This window comes from Chiloscyllium punctatum, chromosome 8 (assembly GCF_047496795.1).
Source record: "Chiloscyllium punctatum isolate Juve2018m chromosome 8, sChiPun1.3, whole genome shotgun sequence".
In the NCBI taxonomy this organism is placed as follows: domain Eukaryota; kingdom Metazoa; phylum Chordata; class Chondrichthyes; order Orectolobiformes; family Hemiscylliidae; genus Chiloscyllium; species Chiloscyllium punctatum.
In genome coordinates this window covers 21610951-21632565 of record NC_092746.1, presented here as the reverse complement: position 1 = coordinate 21632565, position 21615 = coordinate 21610951, and the positions used below count along the sequence as shown (strand labels likewise).

The 21615-nt window shown below is 40.1% G+C and overlaps 1 protein-coding gene across 1 annotated transcript in view; it reads left to right on the top strand.

Moving 5' to 3' along the window:
* The first annotated feature begins 4274 nt into the window (after positions 1–4274).
* The window catches only part of LOC140480204 (zinc finger CW-type PWWP domain protein 2-like), a 139876-nt gene continuing 122535 nt past the window's right edge, over positions 4275–21615 (top strand). Inside the window, exons 1-2 of the mRNA XM_072574927.1 lie at positions 4275–4320; positions 19155–19476. Of these exons, the coding sequence (XP_072431028.1) occupies positions 4275–4320; positions 19155–19476 (368 nt within the window). The remainder of the gene's footprint in view (positions 4321–19154; positions 19477–21615) is intronic.

Genomic DNA, 21615 nt, shown 5'->3' with positions numbered 1-21615 from the left:
GTGTTAAGGACATGGATGAGGAGAACTTTAAGTGTGTTCAAGAATATTTCCTTAATCAATGTGTAGATGGCCCTACCACAGAATGGCTAAATTCTACCTCCTCTTGGAAATAAGGCAGGGACCAGTTATTATAATTTCATTACTTTTAAAATAGTTATGGAATTGGATAGGCCTGGTCCACAAGTTAAAGTTCTAAATTGGGGCAATGTTAATTTTGATGGTATTAACGTTAATTGGGGGAGGCTGTTTGCAGGTAAATAGATGTCTGACAAGTGCTAGGCTTCAAAAGTGAGATAGCAAGAGCTTATTCCTGTTAGTGTGAAGGGCAAAGCTGGCAGGAGTAGGGAACACTGGATAATTCAAGATATTGAGGTTCTAGTCAAGAAAAGGACGGAGGCATATGTCAGGTATAAACAGCTAAAATGAAGCAAATCCCTTGAGGAGTAGGTGGTGCAGGAGTACACCTAAGAGAAAAATCTGGAAAGTAAAAAGGAGACATGAGATTGTTTTGACAGATAAGGTTAAATCAATTTGACAAGTATATTAAGGGCTCCTTAAAGATAAATGAGATAATCTATGTGTGAAACCACAAGAAATTGGTGCAATCCTAAACAAATACTTCACACCAGAATATACTGTGGAGAAAGACATGGAAGCAAGGGGAACTTGAGGAAATAAACAGTGCTGTCTTGAAAAGAATCCGCATTACAGAAGGTCTTAAAATGTATAATGGTTGATGAGTTCCTTGGACATGATCAAGTGTATCCTTGGACATTGTGGGAAGCTAGGGAAGAATCTGCAGGGCCCATACCAGTGATATCTGTTTCAGGAACAGCCACAAATGAGGTGCCAGAAGACTGGTTGGGGACTAATACTGTGCCGTTATTTAAGAAAGGCTGCAAGGAAAAGCCAGGGACAACAGGCTGTTGAGCCTGATATTAGTGGTAGTAAGTTGTTGGAGGGGAGTCTGTGAAACATGCATTTGGAAAAGCAAAAATTGATTAGGGATAATCAGTGTGGCTTTCTGTGTGAGAAATCATGTCTCACAAATTTAACTGAGTTTTTTGAACAGGTGATCAAGAAGATAGATGAAGGCAGAGCAGTAGACACTGTTTATATGGATTTTAGTGTCAAAAGGTGTGGGGCTGGAAAAGCACAGCAGATCAGCCAGCATCCGAGAAGCAGGAGAGTTGAAGGAATGATGAAGTGCTTATGCCCGGAACATCGATTCTCCAGCTCCTCAGACACTGCCTTATCTGCTTTGCCACACTTTTCAACTCTGATCTGCAGTCTTCAGTTTCTCTTATGTGGACTTTAGGAACTCCTTCAGCAAGGATCCACATGGGTGGACTGGTTTGTAAGATAGGAAAGGTTTAGAGGGATATAGGCCAAATGCAGGCAAATGGGACCAGTTCAGTTTAGGAAACCTAATTGACATGGATGAGTTTGGCTGAAAGTTCTGTTTCCGTATTGTGTGATTTTATGACTCTAAGGATTCCAGTGCTGGTGTGATGCCAGGTATATAGGCAGTATGTCCCAATGACAGGTTAACCATTTCAAATAACCTATTCTGTTATCCATTAAAAGCTGGCAATCAGGCTGAATCAGCCCGTGTATGCAAGCCTCAGAAAAGTATAACCACCCTTAAATGCAGTCTGCTGTTGGAAATCATTTATTAAACAATATGGACTGTGCTAAGAGTTACACCGGAAACCAATTTAAGACTATCAGCTGGGCTTGCAGCTGTGAAGCTACATACCAAAATACTAAAGACTCTTTTAGGCAAAGGTATTCATACTTGCCTTTCATTGTTTACACAAAATGAGGTCGAGGAGACAACCAACTCTGCTGCGTCCACTTGACAGTGCCCTGACCACTCAGGATCTACCTGCCTGGTCTGAGAATTAAGATTGATAATTAACTGGTCTTGCTGCACCTCCATATGAATAATGGCCCAACTAACCAGCAATCTCTTTTCACAATGTATAAAGTGTGTCATGATTTAGAGGTGCTGGTGTTGGACTGGGGTGTACAAAGTTAAAAATCACACAACACCACGTTATAGTCCAACAGGTTTAATTGGAAACACATTAACTTTCGGAGCGATGCTCCTTCATCAGGTGATTGTCACAATCACCTGATGAAGGAGCGTCGCTCCGAAAGTTAGTGTGCTTCCAATTAAACCTGTTGGACTATAACGTGGTGTTGTGTGATTTTTAACTTTATAAAGTGTGTCACTTTTTTCCCAAGTCTGTTTCTTGCATCCCAGTTCTGTTGAGTACAAAATGAAAAGCTTCAATCGCTTGTCACATTTTAGCAATATATAGTACTGATTCATTCAAATTAAAATTGGGTAATTTATTTCAGAAAGTAACATTTTGAGTGATGGTTTATGATGCAATAATTATAAAAGGCTTTGGAGGAAAATGTTGCCTTTATGCTTGTGGTTCTTGCAGTTTTTTTACTCTAGGGAGCTCATTTCTATACTTGACATATGCTTCCTTCTTTTTCTTGACCAAAACCTCTGATTCTCTAGTCATTCCAGCCTTGCCCTTTATCCTAATAGAAACATACTGTCTCTGGACTCTTGTTATCTCATTTTTGAAGGCTTCCCATTTTCTAGCTAAATCTTTACTTGCAAACATCCACCCAGAAACAACGTTTGAAACTTCTTGCCTAGTACTGTCAAAATTGGCAATAAATTCCTCCAATTTAGAATTTTAACTTTTAGATCCGGTCTCTCCCTTTCCATTACTATTTTAAAACTAATTTGGGTCACTGGCCCCAAAGCGCTCCTCCACCGACACCTCAGTCACCTACCCTGCTTCATTTCCCAAGAATAGGTCAAGTTTTGCACCTTCTCTAGTATGTACATCCATATACCAGCACTAATAGGCAGCACAGTGGCTCAGTGGTTAGCACCTGGGTTCAATTCCAGCCTTGGGCGACTGTCCATGTGGAGTTTGCACGTTCTCCCCACGTCTGCATGGATTTCCTCCAGGCGCTCCGGTTTCCTCCCAAAATCCACAGATGTGCAGGTTCGGTGAATTGGCTATACTAAATTGTCCACAGTGTTCAGGGATGTGTAGGTTAGGTGCAATAGTTAGGGGTAAATATAGGGCATTGGGTCTGGGTGGGTTACTCTTCAGAGGGTCAGTGTGGACTTGTTGGGCCAAAAGGGCCTGTTTCCACACTGTAGGGATTCTATGGATACTGAATCAGAAAATTTGTTGTGCACACTTAACACTTGAGCCCTTAACATGATGACAGTCTACATTTGGAAAGTTAAAATCCCTACCATAATCACCCCATTGTTCTGACAGATAGCCGAGTTCTCCTTACAAATTTGTTTCTCAATTTCCAGCTGACTGGGGGAATCTATAGTAAAATTCCAATAAGATGCTCACCTCTTTCTTATGTCTCACTTCTACCCAAATAACCTCTGTGGATGTATTCCCAGGAAAATCCATGTGGATTTGGAAAGGTTCTTCCCTGTTTCCAAATGGGATTGCCACTTCCAAACACAGTAATCTCCTCCAGCCCAAGAACTTTCCAATAATTGATATCCTACAACTGTGGCCTTTTTGGCAGTCTCGATTTTAGTTGCTCCACATGCTTACAGATTCCTTGACCATAAACTCTGGAATTCCCATCCTACCACTTTTAGTTTCCCAGCCTCTCTTTCCCCGTTCTAAGAAGCTCCTTAAAACCTTCCTTCGAGTACAAATATATTCAGTGTCCAATTTTGTTGAAAATATTGTTATGAAACTCCTTAGGATACCCTATATTGAAAATGGGATACAATTTATTGTTATTTTAGTGCTACATTGTTTAGTGTTAAGAAAATATGACCATGGATAGAAAACTCGACATTGCAAGTTGAAAGGTTGTTGCATATACACTCAACAGATCAGTCGTGCTTGTGCCCTAATATTTGAAATTAGCTAATTCTGCAATCCATTTCCAAGCTATGGAACAGCCAATAACCCTGCAGCTGATTTGAGCCAGGGATCCAGTGATGAGTTTTGATTTACCGTTCCCAACACTGTTTAATGCATGGCAAACGGTGACTCCCCCTTCGCACTTTATTTTGATTGACTGATATGTAAAAGGTGGACGAAGAGTCGCTGAAATCACTGTATTTTCTAAACATCACTCCTACCGCTCGTGTTCCAGGAGCCTTCGCCACCAACCTCGGGGTGCAGACCGCCCTCCACGTGCCGCGGGTGGCGCCGCGCGCCCTCAGATCCTGGCGGGAAGCGGGTAACGGTAGAATGGCGGAGCGCGAGCCCCGCCCATGGCAGACGCTCGGGAGAAGGGGTAAGTGAGGAAGGCGCTCGGAGTCCATTCAGCCCGCCACGTCCCTGCTCTCAACTCCAACCTGCACTCAAATTCAAAGGATGGGGACTGAGTGCAGTAGGCCAGTTGATCCCTCGTGTCTGCGCAATGTCATGAGCAGCTCAATTAGACCCCATTCCCCCCACTCTTCACCCCGAGCACAGCGCCTTTTTAAAAATATTTCTTTTCAGGTGTTTATCCAATCTTCTTTTGAAAGTCTTAGCTAATTCTGCCTCAACCGTCTTCGCAGGCAGTGTGCGCTCAGGATTCTCAAGCAACCGTTGTTTCCTCGTTGTCTTTCATTACTTTGCCATTCGCCACAAATCAATGCCTTCTGGTTCTCGCCCTTTTGATAAAGAGAACTGTTTATCCCTGTCTGCTCTGTCTCCTCTCCTCACGATGTTGATTGCCTCAATCACATCTCCTCTCAACTTAATATTGAAGGAGGACAATCCTAACTTCTCAATTCTATCCAAACAATGGAAGTCTCCGATCCTTGGGAGCACTTCTAATATTTTTCACTCCAGGAAGATAAATACGGTATTGAACACCCAGTCAGTTTTTTTTCCCAAAATCTGAACGCTTGTCATCAGAAACATTTGACTGGAGAAAGAGAGACTTGAGCCCTGTGTTGAATTTATGAAAGATTGTACCTTCATAGAATTCCATAGTACAGAAGGAGGCCATTCGGCCCATTGATCCCACACCAACCTTCTAAAGAGCACTGCACTCAGACCCCACCCTTTTCTTGTAACCCCACATTTACCATGGCTAATTCATCCAGCCTACACATTCTTGGACATTACGGGCAACTTATCACGACCAATTCACCTAACCTGCACATCTTCGGACTGTGGCAGGAAACCATAGCACCAAGAGGAATCCCATGCAGACGACAGGGAGAATGTGCAAACTCCGCACAATTGCCAGAGGCTAAAATCAAACCCAAGTCCCTGGGTGCTGAGATAACAGTGCTTGCCACTGTGTCGCTCCATAGGATTAAAGGATAAATTTGAGAGTCTGATGAGACAATTTTCTCCAAGCAGGAGGATCAATCTTTAGTTCAGGGGAATAATAAAATCAAGAACTGCAAATGCTGGAAATCTGAAACAAAAATAGAAATTGCTGGAGAAACTTAGCAGTTCTGACAGTGTCTGTGGAGGGAAAACAGAGTCAACATTTTGGGTCCAGTGACCCTTCATCAGAATGGAATTTCAGTTTCAGTTTCTATTTTTCTTTTAGTTCAGGAAACCAGCTACCCAAGTCAAAGTGTTTTTGGTTCATGGAGCTTTCAAGTTGAGAGAACCTATATAGAAATCTCCAGGTTGTTAGAATTCAGAACACTTAGGCATTCAAAATTGTGAAAGCTTCATGCCAGCAGACTCAAAAGAATCACAAAACTTTCAGGAATCCAAAGGAAATGCAACTAGAAAGTGTCAGTTAAGTAAAATTTTGTGAGTTGAGATTGGGTGATATTTCTTTGAAATTGAGGACCTTTAAAATGCTTGTGTTCGGAACTGGGTTGAAATTTTGTTTTGCTATTTTCATTGAAGTTTTTCTAGCATATTTATAGCATTTTTTTCTTTTGTGGAATAAAGTTATATTCCATCATTAAAGGATCATGTGAACATGCATCAGTGATTAACCACATGAGCCAACTGCAAAAATTAGACATATGATCTATGAAGCCACATTGCATTGTGGGATCTGACCTGTCCAGTATTTATCATCAGATGCATTCCTATCACTAAAGTGAATATAATTGGACATAAGTGAGAAACTAACAACAAAATAAATTTAGTATATCACCATATTCTTATAATGTATTGCCTCAATCGCTTTTTGTCAGTTACCATAAAGGGTTTTGGTATAATGGACCCCTCCTCTATATTCCATCCTGCCAACCAAAGTAGCACCATTGGTCAGACATCAGTGTAAGATCAGCCTTGAGTATATTAAAAGGGGTATGAGCTGGACTTCATTCCTTCTTGTCCTCTTTCCAGACAAAGAAGACGAAATAACTAAATCCCTAGAAAATGAAAACATTGTTTGTGAAATCTTTAAGATGTAACTTTGTACCACCATTTAAAAAGTTACTGGCCATTTCAGCAACTGTGCCTCTCCAACATCTGATCGAAGATGGTAGAGTTCTGCCATGGATTTTTTTGAAAATCATGGATCCTTTTTGGAGATCTCCTTAGAGTGGTCTACTTACAATAACTGGAAACAAACAAAGCTCATAGATATTATATGTTTTGTTCATAAATTAGAGATATCCTGGAAGGAGAAGTGGAGATTGGTGGTAATGGCTGATCCATCAACAGAGTTCCCAGGGTCTGTAGTGGAGGATTGATTTGAAAGTGCAGGAGATTGTCAAAGTTAGCCCTGTCAGCATGCTGGGCAGAAAAGTTGTGAAGAGGGTAGGATGGGCAGTTTGGGATGTTATTCATAAGGAATAAACAAGTATTTTGATTAGTCTTTTATTGGATGCTAAGCAAGTAACAGAGGGAAGTAGAGAGTTCAGGGATTAGGCTACCAGGATGAAAGAAGTGAAGAATCAGGACCTCAGGAGAGAAGGGTCTGGGTGGAATAAAAAACAGTTTAAAAAAAAAGGGAGAGTGAGAGAGAAACGGAAGTGAAGGATTGAGGTCTGGAATGGCAGCCAAAACATGCATACAAAAGTACACAAGGAAACTGAAGTTTTACAGTCATGTAAAATGAGAACAGGTAACTCTCAACAATGTGCAAGGTAAGTCGATTCAGGGATATCTGTGGAAAATGATCAAGTCTGAAAATGAATTAATGAGCTGGAGAAAACACTGCTGAAGGTATTTTGATGGGGAACACTCAGCTCCCCTGAGAACAAATGTGTGTCCAACTTCTTAAGTCGCTCTGTCCCCAAGCCTGGAGGTTCTGTCAACTTGTATAGTGTGTTCCTGCATCTCGCAATAATGAGAAAAGAAACTTCATTTAAATCAGAAAATGGCTAAATCAATCTAGTGAGGTCCAAATGGAGGCTTCATAAAATGGAAAAAGGTCCCAGTGGTCAGCACCTTGAGTGAGAAGAAAAAGAATGAAGGAACAGAGAGATCATTGGTCCAAAAATACTGTTACTTGCTACAGTGAGCAAAATAAAGACTGAAAGAGCTGTGGATCATGTGAATCAGAAACAAAAATGGAAGTTGCTGGAAAACCTCAGCAGATCTGGCAATACCTATGCAGAGAAATCAATGTCACTAGACTCGAGACATTAACTTTGATTTCTGTTCACAGATGCTGCCAGACCTGCTGAACTTTTTCAGCAACTTCTGTTTTAGTAAGCTCTCTTATTCAATTGGTAACTCAACATAGAAGAAAAGACATAGGAGCAGGAGTAGGCCATTCAGCCCTTTGAGCGCTCCCTGACTTTCAAGGAAATCATGTCTGATCTGGTACTTTAGTGCTTTTTTTTGTACTATTCCATAAAACCATAAGACATTGGAACAGAAGTTAGGCCATTCAGCCCATCGAGTCTGCTGTGCCATTCAAACATGGCTGATAAGTTTCCCAACCCCACTTTCCTGCTTTTTCCCAATAACCCTTGATCCCCTTGATACTCAGGAACCTATCCATCTCAATCTTAAATATGCTCAGTGGCCTGGCCTCCACGGCTTTCTGTGGCAATGAATTCCATCAATTTACCACTCTCTGGATGAAGAAGTTTCTCCTTATCTCCGTTCTAAAAGATGTTCTCCATACCCTAAAGCTGTGCCATCGGGTCCAGTCTCTCCTACCAATGGAGACATCTTCCCAACATCTACTCTGTCGAGGTCATTCAGTATTCTCTATGTTTCAATTAGATCCCCCCTCATCCTTCCAAACTCCATCGAATAAAAACTCAGAGTCATCATATGTGAAGTTTTTCATTCCTGGGATCATTCTCATGTACCTCTTCTGAACAAGCTTCAGGGCCAGTACATGCTTCCTGAGGTATGGGGCCCAAAACTGCTCACAATACTCCAAATGTGGTCTGATCAGAGCCTGATAGAACCTCAGAAGTAGATCCCTGCTTTTATACTCAAGTCCTTTTAAAATGAATGCCATCTTTGCAATTGCCTTCCTAACTAAGTATTTTTCTTGATGTTTTAATATGTCGAAATCTATGGGTCTATTTTTTGAATGCACTCAACCCTTGAGCCTTCACTACTCCCTGGGTAGTGAAATTCACCAACTTCCAAGTGAAGAAATTCTTCTTATTCCAACATTCAGTGTTCGTTTTATGTGCATAGGAGTGACTGCTATGGTCATGAGGTGAGTTAATTAATATATTCTTGACCCTAGCACAGACAAGGTATGCATTATACGAAATGCATGCACAGCAATCTTTAGTGCATTTACACTTGAATTTTAGCAATGGGGTTGAAAAGTATTTCTATTTTCTGCTGATGTTAAAATAGTATTATAAAGTTTGGTCATTGTCTGAGCCTTAATTGAAATGACTGGCAATTAGACTTCAAGAACCTGCCATCGCTCCCTCCTACTTCCAATTCTCTGAATAGCTGGTAGGATACAAGGAACAAATGTCAGCAGCATAATTTGACCTTTCATTGTCAACTTTCAGCTATGATGTGGGAGTGCCGGTGTTGGACTGTGGTGGACAAAGTTAAAAATCACACAACAACAGGTAGCTACCTGGTGAAGGAGCAGTGGTACAAAAGCACGTACTACCAAATAAACCTGTAGGACTATAGCCTGGTGTTGTGTGATTTTTTTTCCTTCAAGTAAATAGGATGGTTAAGAAGGCATTTAGCACGTTTACCTTCATTGCTCAGATCTTTGAGTACAGGAATTGGGACATCATGCTGAGGTTGTACAGGATACTGGTGAGGTCTCTTCTGGAGGACTGTATGCAGTTTTGGTTGCCCTGCTATAGGAAGAATATTATCAAATTGGAGAGGGTTCAGAAGAGATTTACCAGGACATTGCCAGGAATGGCGGGTTTGAGTTATGAAAATAGGCTGGATATGCTGTGGCTTTTTTCACTGGAGCATAGGTAGTTGAGGGGTGACGCATAGAGGCTTATAAATCATGAGAAGCATAGAGTAGGATTCTGGGTAATCCAAGATGGAGGAGGGGAAAAAATTCTGACACTAACAAGCTGCTCCTTTTTTGAGGTATTTTAGGTGTTGGAGGTGATTTCCTTGAATTCCAGGAGCAGCAATTACTGTTTCATATGCTATTGCATTGTTTTGGAACTTTGGAAAAAAAAAGTCAAAACAACAGCACTTTTAAATGGGAGAGGAACAGATAAAGGCAGCAAATGGTGTGGTCAGTGCAGGAGAGAGAGAGAGAGAAAAAGAAACCCACACTGCTAACTGACACAGCAGTGAAGCTGCACACTTACTGCCTTTGCTGTTGAATTCATGTATCACTGGACATCGAAGTGCATCTGGGTAAATTAACAAACTGTGAAATTCACAACTGATCTTGGAGGAACCTGTTGGGAGAAGACACATCACAGAGACAAATAAGTGAATAGTTTTAATTGTGGCCTTTTTGTCCTTGCTCTAAGTCTGCAGTAGTGAATACATGGGTTCTTTCTTGATTTTATGTTTTATTCAGATATGTCACTTGATTAAACTTAAAAATATAAGCCATAAGTTAGCCTGGAGCAGTGTTTTGTAGAGGAATAAGACAGTGCTATTTTCTGGGTCTGTAGATTGGAAGAAACAAAAATGGCCCTTAGTAGAGTATGTGCTTAACGGATGTGGGAGTTTAGGGAGAGTTTACATGTTACTGGGGATTATATCTCGTAATAAATGCTGTTGGTTGCAAATCCTATCAGATCAAATGGAATGGTTGGAGCGACACTTAGAGGCAATGAGGTATTTACAAGAGTAAGAAGGTGTGATGGATGGCACTTATACGAAGGGGAGAAAAGTCGCAGATACAGTCACATAGATGGGTTAACTCTAGGAAAGGTAAAAGAGGCAGACAGGTAGTGCAGGAGTGTTTTGTGGTTATCCCAATTTCAAACAAGTCTGCTGTTTGAAATGTAGCACAAACAGCCAGGTTTCTGGTATGGAGACTGGCACTAATGCAATGAGGGGTACGTCAGGTTCCAAGAGATCAATTGTGTTCAGGAACTCTCTAGTCCGAGGCACAGACAGACCTTTCTGTGGCCAGCAGCAAAAAAAATCAGAATAGTGTGTTGCTTCCCTGCTGCCAGGATCAAGGATGTCTCAGAGAATGTGCAGAATGTTCTCAAGCAGGACATGGCCCAGCAGGAGGTCATTGTCCACATTGAAACCAATGACATATGGAGTGAAAAGTTTGAGATACTGAAGGGAGAAAACAGAGAGTTAGGCAAGAATTTAAAAAGGAGGTCCTTGAGAGTAGTAATATCTGGATGACTCCCAGTGGTACGAGGATAGGAATACGAGGGTAGAGCAAATGAGTGCGTGGCTGAGGAGCTGGTGTATGGGAGAAGGATTCACATTTTTGTATCATTGGAATCTCTTCTGGGTTAGAAGTGACCTGGACAAGAAGGACAGATTGCACCTAAATTGGAAGGAGACTAATATACTGGCAGGGAGATTTGCTAGAGCTGCTCAGGAGAATTTAAACTAGTAAGGTTGGGGGCGTGAGGATGTAGGACCCAGGGAGATAATGAGGAAAGAGATCAATCTGAGACTGGTACAGCTGAGAAAAGAAGCGAGCCAAACAGTCAGGGCAGGCAGGGACAAAGCACAGAACAAGGTAGGACCGATAAATTAAACTGCATTTATTTCTATGCAAGAGGCCTAACAGGGAAGGCAGATGAACTCAGGGCATGGTTGGGAACATGGGACTTGGATATCATAGCAATTGCAGAAACATGGCTTAGGGATGGACACGACTGACAAATGTTATAAAATGGATAGAAAGGGAAGCAAGAGAGGAGGGGGAGTGGTGTTTTTGATAAGGGATAGCATTACAGCTGTATTGAGGGAGGATATTCCTGGAAATACATCCAGGGAAGTTATTTGAGGGGAACTGAGAAATAATAAAGGGATGATCACTTTTTTGGGAGTGTATTATAGACCCCTAATAGTCAGAGGGATTTTAAGAAACAAATTTGTCGGGAGATCTCAGTTATCTGTAAGAATAATAGGGTGGTTATGGTAGGGGATTTAAACTTTCCAAACATAGACTGGGACTGCTATGGTGTTTAGGGTTTAGATGGAGAGGAATTTATTAAGCATGTACAAGACAATTTTCTGATTCAGTATGTGGATGTACCTACTAGAGAAGGTGCAAAACTTGACCTACTTTTGGGAAGTAAGACAGGGCAGGTGACTGGGGTGTCAGTGGGAAAGCATTTTGGGGCCAGTGACCATAATTCTGTTAGTTTTAATTAGTTCTATTAGTGATGGAAAAGGATATACCAGATCTAAAAGTTGAAGTTCTGAATTGGAGAAAGGCCAATTTTGAGGGTATTGGGCAAGAACTTTCAAAAGCTGATTGGGGGCAGATGTTCACAGGTAAAGGGATGGCTGGAAAATGGGAAGCTTCAGAAATTAGATAACAAGAGTAGAGAGACAGTATATTCTGTTAGGATGAAAGGAAAGGCTGGTAGGTATAGACAATGCTGGATGATGAGAGAAATTTATGGTTTGGTGAAGAAAAAGAAGAAAGCATATGTCAGGTATAGACAGGATAGATCAAGTGAATCCTTAGAAGAGTATAAAGGCAGTAGGAGTATACTTGAGGGAAATCAGGAGGGCAAAAAGGGGACATGAGATAGTTTTAGCAGATAGAGTTAAGGAGAATCCAAAGGATTTTTACATTAAGGAGAAAAGGATAACTAAGGAGAGATTAGGACCCGTCAAAGATTAGCAAGGCAGCCTTTGTGTGGAGCTGCAGGAGATGGGGGAGATACTAAACGAGTATTATGCATCAGTATTTACTGTGGAAAAGGATATGGAAGATATAGACTGTAGGGAAATAGATGGTGACATCTCAAAAATGTCCATATTACAGAGGAGGAAGTGCTGGATGTCTTGAAGCGCATAAAAGCGGATAAATCCCCAGGACCTGATCAGGTGTACCATAGAACTCTGTGGGAAGCTAGGGAAGTGATTGCTGGTCGTGCTGAGATATTTGCATTATCGATAGTCACAGGTGAGGTGCCGGAAGACTAGAGGTTGGCTAATGTGATGCCACTATTTTAAAAAGGTGGTAAGGACAAGCCAAGGAACTACAGACCAGTGAGCCTGACGTCAGTGGTGGGCAAGTTGTTGGAGGGAATCCTGAGGGACAGGATATACATGTATTTGGAAAGGCAACGACTGATTAGGGATAGTCAACATGGCTTTATGTGTGGAAAATCATGTCTCACAAACTTGATTGAGTTTTTTGAAGAAGTAACAAAGAGGATTGATGAGGGCAGAGTGGTAGACATGATCTATATGGACTTCAGTAAGGCATTCGAAAAGGTTCCCCATGGGAGACTGATTAGCAAGGTTAGATCTCATGGAATACAGGGAGAACTAGCCATTTGGATACAGAACTGGCTCAAAAGTAGAAGACAGAGGGTGGTGGTGGAGGGTTGTTTTTCAGACTGGAGACCTGTGACCAGTAGAGTGCCCCAAGGATTGGTGTGCTGAGTCCACTACTTTTCGTCATTTATATAAATGAGTTGGATGTGTGCTTAAGAGGTACAGTTAGTAAGTTTGCAGATGACACCAAAATTGGAGGTGTAGTGGGCAATGAAGAAGGTTATCTCAAATTATAGTGGGATCTTGATCAGGTGAGCCAATGGACTGAGGAGTGGCAGATGGAGTTTAATTTAGATAAATGCAAGGTGCTGCATTTTGGGAAAGCAAATCTTATTAGGACTGGTCCTGAGCCATTTATGACAATCAGTGGTAACTGAACCAGCTGTTTCTCATACGAGACCAGAATCAAAGTCGCACCCTTTGATTTCCGGATATAGGTTCTCAGTCTAGTTGAGGTCTTACGCAAACTTAAGTTGAGTTCAGAGCGAATTTTGTTAAAGACTGGTTCTGTGATCTCTGATTCAGCCACACTGGAATCAACCTCCATTTGAACTAGGTGACCATTTAGCTAGACATTTATTTTGATTCGTTCTGACCTGGATAAGTCATTTAACTGTTCCAAGCCAGCCAAAGCTGGGCTTTCCAGGGTATGACCTCTCCTGAATAGCAGCCTATGAGTTTTTTTACTCAATTCAGGCCTAATGGGACTCTTTTGCTGTTTCGAGCCCGCTTGCCAGCAGCAACTACAATGGCTTGCCGGCCCAAATTCTGAAGAAAATGTTAACCATTTGGCCAAGACTTGGCTCTGTTTTGGTGTTTTGCTGTGGGCTGACCTAGAATGCCTCTGTTAAGGATATGACCTTAGCTCAAGTGGTGTCCCGCAAGCTCAGTCAGCTTGGTGAGGGTGTGCACTTTCACTGCCATACTATGTAACACATATGCTTCACTTCCTAATGAAAAAGCTGGTTATAGTACTGACTTGAAGTCCAGTTGGGCTTCAGCTGTAAGTACTTTTGCATAGTCACATCATTACTCCCACATGGCAAATGGTCTCTCAGCATCTCATTAAGGGTTAAACCAAGTCACATGCTTCTGCCAGTCGTCTTAACCTCATCAAAAATCCCAACACGGATTCCACTGGTTCTCAAACTACCGAGTAAAATCGATAGCATCTCAGAACTAGAGGAGGTTTAGGGTCCTAATATTCTTTAACCTAATCAACTCTTGAAAGGTTTTAGTATCTGGTGCCTCCAGAAAAATTAGGCTCCTAATTATCAAAAAAGCTGTGGGTCCACAAGCTGTCAGGAGAATTAATCATTGCTTTTCTTCTGCCCATTTGCCCACACACTGGGCACAGTGCTCAACAGTAGGATTGAACGAATCAAGCTTCTTAAATAATGTTAAGATGCCTGAAATGCTTACCCCAATTTAAAGATGACAGTCCCAAGTGAATTTCTTCAGAAGAGTATTTTTTCTCTCGTTGCCACTGACATAGCTCCACAGAGGCTGGTATCTCGTCACCAAGTCAACATTTATTTGCACATACATAGTACTTGACAATGGTCCAGCTTCCTCAGAGCCAGCTCTCCAAGTGAACAAAACCTCTAACACACAGTTTATTTTAATTTTTTTTCTTTTTACCCCCATACTACTGCCTAACAGTGGTAGTGCTTATTTGTTTCCAGCACCCATGTCATGTATGTCCAGGTGTTGGACACAGTGAAGAACAAGTGTATAAACCTTTATTTATGTTCCACCACTAGGAAGAAAGGAAACACCAGAGTGGCGATGACAAGCAGTGCCCTTCTCGACAAAGGGCAATGCTGTGTGATCAATGTTTTGTTTTCCCATCAACAAGTCATCCTTATTGACACTGGTTCGACTTCTTCAGAGCCAGCTCTCAGAGAGAGCAGAACCTCTGACACTCCCGTTTATTTTTGGCATGTGTGTAACAGTGTTGGACACAGTGAAAAATAACAAGTGTGTAAATCTTTATTTGTATTCCACCAGTAGGAAGAGAGGAAACACCCGAGTGGCCAGTGACATTCAATGGAAGTGAGCAGGCAAGTGGCACTAGTTTAGCTTGGGATTATGGTTGGCATGGACTGGTTGGACTAAAGGGTCTGTTTCCAAGCTGTACAACTTTATGACTCTATGATGAGTTGACCATAATCTGCAGTAATTTAGAAAAGTAAGTGCAGTGACAAAAACATTTTCATACCCAGTTCCTCATTTGGACGATTAAATCAATAGGGTTGGCAGTGTATTTCATTCCTTACTGAGATTTACTTCTTAAAAGGATATTTGTAAGTACTGTTACAGAGTCATGCAGCATGGAAACAAATCCTTTGTTCCAATCAATCCATGCCAACCATATCCCAAATTAAACCAGTCCCACCACCCTGCACTTGGCCCATATCCCTTCAAACATTATTTATGTACTTATCTAAATGTCTTTTAAATGTTGTGTCTGTACTTGCATCCACTACTTCCTCTGGAAGTTCATTTCACACACAAACCACTCTCTGTGTAAAAATGTTGTGCTTCGGGTCTTTTTTAAAATCTTCCCCCACCCCAGGGAAAAGATACCTGCCATTCACCTTATCTGTACTCTTCATGATTTTATAAACATCTGTAAGGTCACCCCTTAACCTCCTACGTGCCAATGTAAGAAGTCCCAGCCTCTCCTTATAACTCAAACTCTCCATTCCCAACAACATTCTGGTAAATCTCTACTGAACCCTCTCCAGCTTAATAATATTCTTCCAATAACAGGGCGACCAGAACTGGACACAGTATTCCAGAGGAAACCTCACTAATATCCCGTACAAACTCAACATAATGTTCCAATTCCTATGCTCAGTGGTCTGAGCAATGAACACAAGCATACTTAGTGCCTTCTTAATCATCCTGTCTATATGTGACACAAATTTCAAAGAATTTTGTACCTGAACCCTTAGGTCTCTCTGTTGTACAATGCTACCCAATACTGTACTTTTGATTGTATAAGTCCTTCCCTTGTTTGATTTGCCAAAATGCAATACCTCACATTTATCCAAATTAAACTCCATCTGCCACTCTTCAGCCCATTGACACATATGATCAAAGATGTCTTTGTAACCTTAGATAACTTTCTTCACTGTCCAGTCTACCACCAATTTTGGTGTTATCTGCAATCCAACTAACCATGCCTTCTATGTTCGCATCTAAATCATTTGTATAAATGACGAACAAAAGTGGACCCAGCACTGATCCCTGTGGAACACCACTGGTAGCAGGCCTCCAGTGCAAAAAAAAACCCTCCACTATCACTCTCTGTTTCCTGCCATTAAGCCAATTTTGTATCCAGTTGACAAGCTCACGCTGAATCCCATGTCGTCTAGCTTTACTAATTAGTTTACCATGCAGCACCTTGACAAAGGCTTTACCAAAGTTTAAGTAAAGAATGTCTACTGGTCTGGCCTCATCAATCTTCTTGGTTACTTCCTCAAAAAACTCAATCAAGTTTGTGAGACACAATTTACTTCACACAAAACCATGCTGACTATCCCTAATCATTCCAGATTAATTTAGGATATTTGGTCAGCATGGACGAGTTTGACCGAAGGTTCTGTTACTGTGCTGCACATCTCTATGACTCTATAAATGCATGTAAATCCCATCTCTCAGAATCACCTCCAACAACTTATCCACACAAAAGTTAGACTCGCAGATCTGTCATTCCCAGGATTCTCCTTACATGCCTTCATAAACAAAGGCACAACATTAACCACTCTCCAGTCATTTGGTCTCTCACGGGTAGTTCTAAATTATACAAATATTTCTGCAAGAAGTCCTGCAATTTCCTCCCTAACCTCCCGCAATATTCTGGGTACATTAGATCAGATCCCAGAGATTTATGCACCTTTATATTTCTAAGACCTCCAGTACTTCCTTTTCTATAACAAAACTGTTTTCAAAATATTAATATTTATTTCCCTGAATTCTCTAGCCTCCGTTTCTTTCTCCACAGAAAAAACTGATGCCAAATGTTCATTTAATATTTCCCCCATTTCCTGAGGTGCAACACAAAGATGACCTCTTTGATCTTTAAGGGGCCCTTGTTCTCAGTAGTTGTTGTCTTCCACTTTGGATTACTCTTAACCTTATTTGCCAAGATTGACATCAAAAGCTAAAGAAGTTTTAGATTTGATTAGATTCAGTGTGGAAACAGGCCATTTAGTCCAATAAGTCCACAGTTACCCTCCGAAGAGTAACCCATCTAGACCCATTTTCCTCTAACTAATGCGCCGAATAATATGGGCAATTTAGCATGGCCAATTCACCTGACCTGCACATCTTTGGACTGTGGGAGGAAACCAGTGCACCTGAAGGAAACCCACACAGACACGGGGTATCAGTGTTTGGCACAGCAAATGGGTTATATCAATGGGTTATTGAGCCATGCCTTTCAGGTTTAAAAATGATTCAGTACATTCCTTAGACTTATGAATCAAGTTGTAACTACCATACCTAATTGTTTGGTTTACTTGCATGATATATTAATATATAGCAACTGGTAAGAACATGTAATGCATTTGGAAGCCATCTTTAAACAGGTACATTTCACCAACTTAACTGGGACAACTTGTTATGGCAAGAGAAAGTGTTACCACAGAAAGTGCAAGTAAAGGCTTTGATAGAATTTCCTGTTTCTAAAACTAAACAAGAAATCATGAAATTTTTGAGAATGTATGTTTTTATTGAAGGCTTGTACCACATTTCAGCATGATAATTGTTCACCCAACAGATCTTTTGCAAAACCAGGCAAAGATAATGTAGTTGAAAGAGAGATGAGCGGCTTTTGAAAGGTTGAAGGCGGCCCTAATGAATGCTTGTCATCTCCAATTCCACCAAAACCTTTTAAAATGTTGATTGATGCTAAAAACGTGCAGGTAAATGCAGTCCTAGTGTCAGATAATGACTTGAGTAGAGACGCCAGGAGAGTATTTTGCAAGAAGTTGGATCAACATCAAAAAAATACTAAATAAAAACTGGAAGAACTCCGGATGCTGTAAATCAGAGACAAAAATAGAAATTTTTGGAAAAGCTCAGTAAGTCTGGCAGCATCTGTGGACAGAAATGAGAGTTCTGAAGAAGGTTCATTCAACTGGAAACATTACCTCTGCTTTCTCTCCATAGATGCTGCCAGATCTGCTGAGCTTTTCCAGCAAATTCTATTTTTGTCTTAAAGGAAATACTCGCCACTAGAAAAGGATACTATAGAATAATTGTTGGTACTTAAGCATTTCAAAATTGAGGGCCTTCACAGGCAGAGAGATGCTGATATACACTGACCATTATATCTTGACCTCTGGAGAAATGTTGAAATATCATTATGCTAGGCTATTGTGGTGAATTTTGTTATTTCAACCTTATAACATAAAGAATGTTCAAATTGGTAGAAAGGAAAATATCTTTGAGGATGCACAATCAAGAATATAATGAAATTGGAATTGGAAAGTAAGAAGTTGACAAAAATTATACAGATCTTAGTGTTAAATGAAGACGAATGAATTAAAATCTAATATTTTTCTGTAATATGCTTCATTGTAATGCAACATATTTGGAAATGTTGTTTTATCAAGGTTGGGGATGTTGGGAATACCTATCCATGTTTAAGGACTATTCAAGGAAACTAAAAGAGATGGAATTATTTGGACAATTGCTGGATTGAAAAGGATCATCTGATGTAAAAGTGTTCAGCAGTATGAGATTGTGATTCATTTTGGTAATTATTGAAGTTAAAAGTGTGCTTTTTTTCCTGGAATCAAGTGATTTTTGAGGAACATATAGGCACACCTTTCATGGAGAAAAGAAATTTTTTTTTGCCACAAAATGGAATATAGTCGGTCCTGCTATAATCCATGTTTCTTCATCGCGAATTGGTTTTAATGTGATTGAAGAATATAGACTGTCATTTGCAGAACACAAACTTTCCTTACCTATATTCGCTATAATGTGATTCCGGCCCCATTAGTTTAAATGGTGTGGCTATTGCGCAATTCTTTTATAATGTGAGATTGCATGAGAATGGAACTATCGCATTATATCAGAACCAACTGTACAAGGATTGAAGTTCTTTACTAACATGGTTTGTTTAATGCTTTGCTCCCCAAATAATTCTTTTAAGCTTTATTTTGGCCTCTTTCATTACTTATCATTGCAAGTTTTCATTTTTAGGCTCAATCATTCAGTAGGTAGCTGCTCACAGTTTCCTTTTATTAATATTTGTTAAATTCATTTTGATTTTTCAAGGTACTTCAGAGCTGAATTATAAAATGGAAGACAAAGTCAAAGATCTAGTTGCTAGAGGATTTTATAGAGATACGTTATGGATTCAGTGTGAGAATGAAAAATGCTTAAAGTGGAGACTTCTAACAAATAATGATGCTACACTTGTGGATTTAAGCAAGCCTTGGTACTGTCACATGAACAGTGACTCTTGGTTTAATTGTTGTACTGTACCTGAAGAAGGATACCCTGAGGAATCTGTATTCCATAAGTGTGGACTGAAGTTTGTCTACTCGCAACTTCCTTTGGGAAGCCTGGTTTTAGGCAAAGTGTCAGGATGGCCCAGGTAAGATATAACCTTATAGTAAGAAATATTTTATTAAAGTTGCTTTGAATGTATGGTGCATCTGATTCTGATACATTCCTGGTATCGAACGTGTTTATCTTAACGCTCAAATAAAAGCAAAATATTGTCGATATTGGAAATCTAAACTCAGCAGCTTGACAACATTTGTGGAGAGAAAAACACAGTTAATGTTTTGATTTTATTCTGACTCTTTTTCACCTGAATTTCTCCAGCACTTTTTGTTTTAATTCCCTTAATTTTGATTTGATAACAACACAACTGACTAGGTACTGAAAAATCTGGCACAGGCAGTTCTACAATATGATAAATTTCGCAGTGATTGTAAGATTAATGAGAAATGAATGTGTGAGAGAACTGCATTCAACTTGTGTGAGGGTGCTTCTTATCATGTTGCTGGCAATTCTGTGTAATTTTCAAAGCAATGCATGTTTTTTTATTGATAGCAGAGGTGTAGAGGTTTCAATGTGAAAAGGAAAATGCACTCAGCGTTTAAGTGACATACATTTATAAGTGCACCATGAGGCATCAATAAATCTTTTGCTGCTTAACAAAATGCTGAAATTTGGATGTGGGGGATGTGAGTGCAGTGTAACCGCATTGTAATTTCTTAGATCCATGCTAACAAGTTAGTTCTGTTGTTAAATAAAAAGAAAGTGTTGCATTTTTCCACAAGGTCCAATGTTTCAACATCAGATTCATTGATGAGCTGTGAGATGTAAAAAGTAGGATATTGATTTCTCAATGGTTAAGCTCTTTAACCTTCAGAAGAAGTGCAAAACACTTGATAATGATTTGACAGTTTGGCAGGCACACTGTCCAATATGAATTTTTACTTCAAACGCAGAACAGGTATTCTATGATAGTTTTATTTGAAAGAAAAACATGTACAGTAGTCAGTGGGATTTCTTACGTTATATTTAAGCTGCCATTTTGTTTGTAAAGTTACTCTTTTAAAGAATTTCACTCTCCTGGTACATGCCAGATATTATTCAGCATGTTAGAAGATGCATTGAACTGTGAGCAATTAGATTGCAAACCACACAAAATAAATTGGCAGAATTTATTTTGCCATTTAACTGATCACCACAACTGACCCTCCTAATAGCACAGCCCAACACAACTCTCTATTCCACCACACCATCCCTTTGAACCAACTACCTTCTCCAACTTCACCTCACTGTCCCGTGACCCCTGATTTGATCTGATGACCAAATCCGATGTGAGTAACTAGTGGCCCAATCCAATTAACTCCGTGACCCAACTACCTAGTTGTATAACTTACTCACTTACTCAGACATGAATTCACTCACACACCTAACCACTCAGGAGCTCACCCATTGCATGGAGACAGAGAGTGGGCTGCTTGAGCCTGTGAAGATGGGACAGTTTGCAAGGCAGATCAAGATCTGAAAGCAATACTGGGTGACAGAATATGGCAAGCCAAGTTTCCACGGAAGATGCCAAGTAAGTATGTGCAATTTATAGATCCAAAGAGCAGAAAATGTGCTGAAGCAAAACCTTCCAAAAACTGTAAAAGTATGCCACCAGCTATTTTGAAATACTTTAGATGCAGTGGAAACAAGCCACACAAGCGAGATGACTTCCCAGTAAAAAGGAGCTGAATATTACAATTGTCACAAACTTGATAATTTTAAAATATGCTGACATTCTAAAACTGCAAAATGTGAATGTTCAAAGCAAAAGTTTTAAACATAACTAGATCCAAGAAACAGGAGATTCATAGCCACTGAAGATGATTCCTAAAAGAGATCAATGATCCCGACAGTAAATACTGAATAGTAAATCTTGATGCAGTGGGATGTTCTACCGAGTTGAAATTTGATATTGGAGAAGATGTTTATATACTCTATGACAAGTTAAAATGGCTCAAACAAATAAAGTTAACCGTCTTCAATCAAACTGCAAACTCCAGGCAATTTGAAAGTAAGAGGTCATCACGCCAAGACAAAAAGAAGTAAAAGCAAAGAAGTAATTGAACTATTTTATATTTTACAGAATCAATAATCTTCACGTACCATCAGAAAATCATTATTGCAATTGATCAACAAGGTAGATGTAAAGTTTCTGAAGAAGAAAGCAATAAAAAAATTCCCTAAA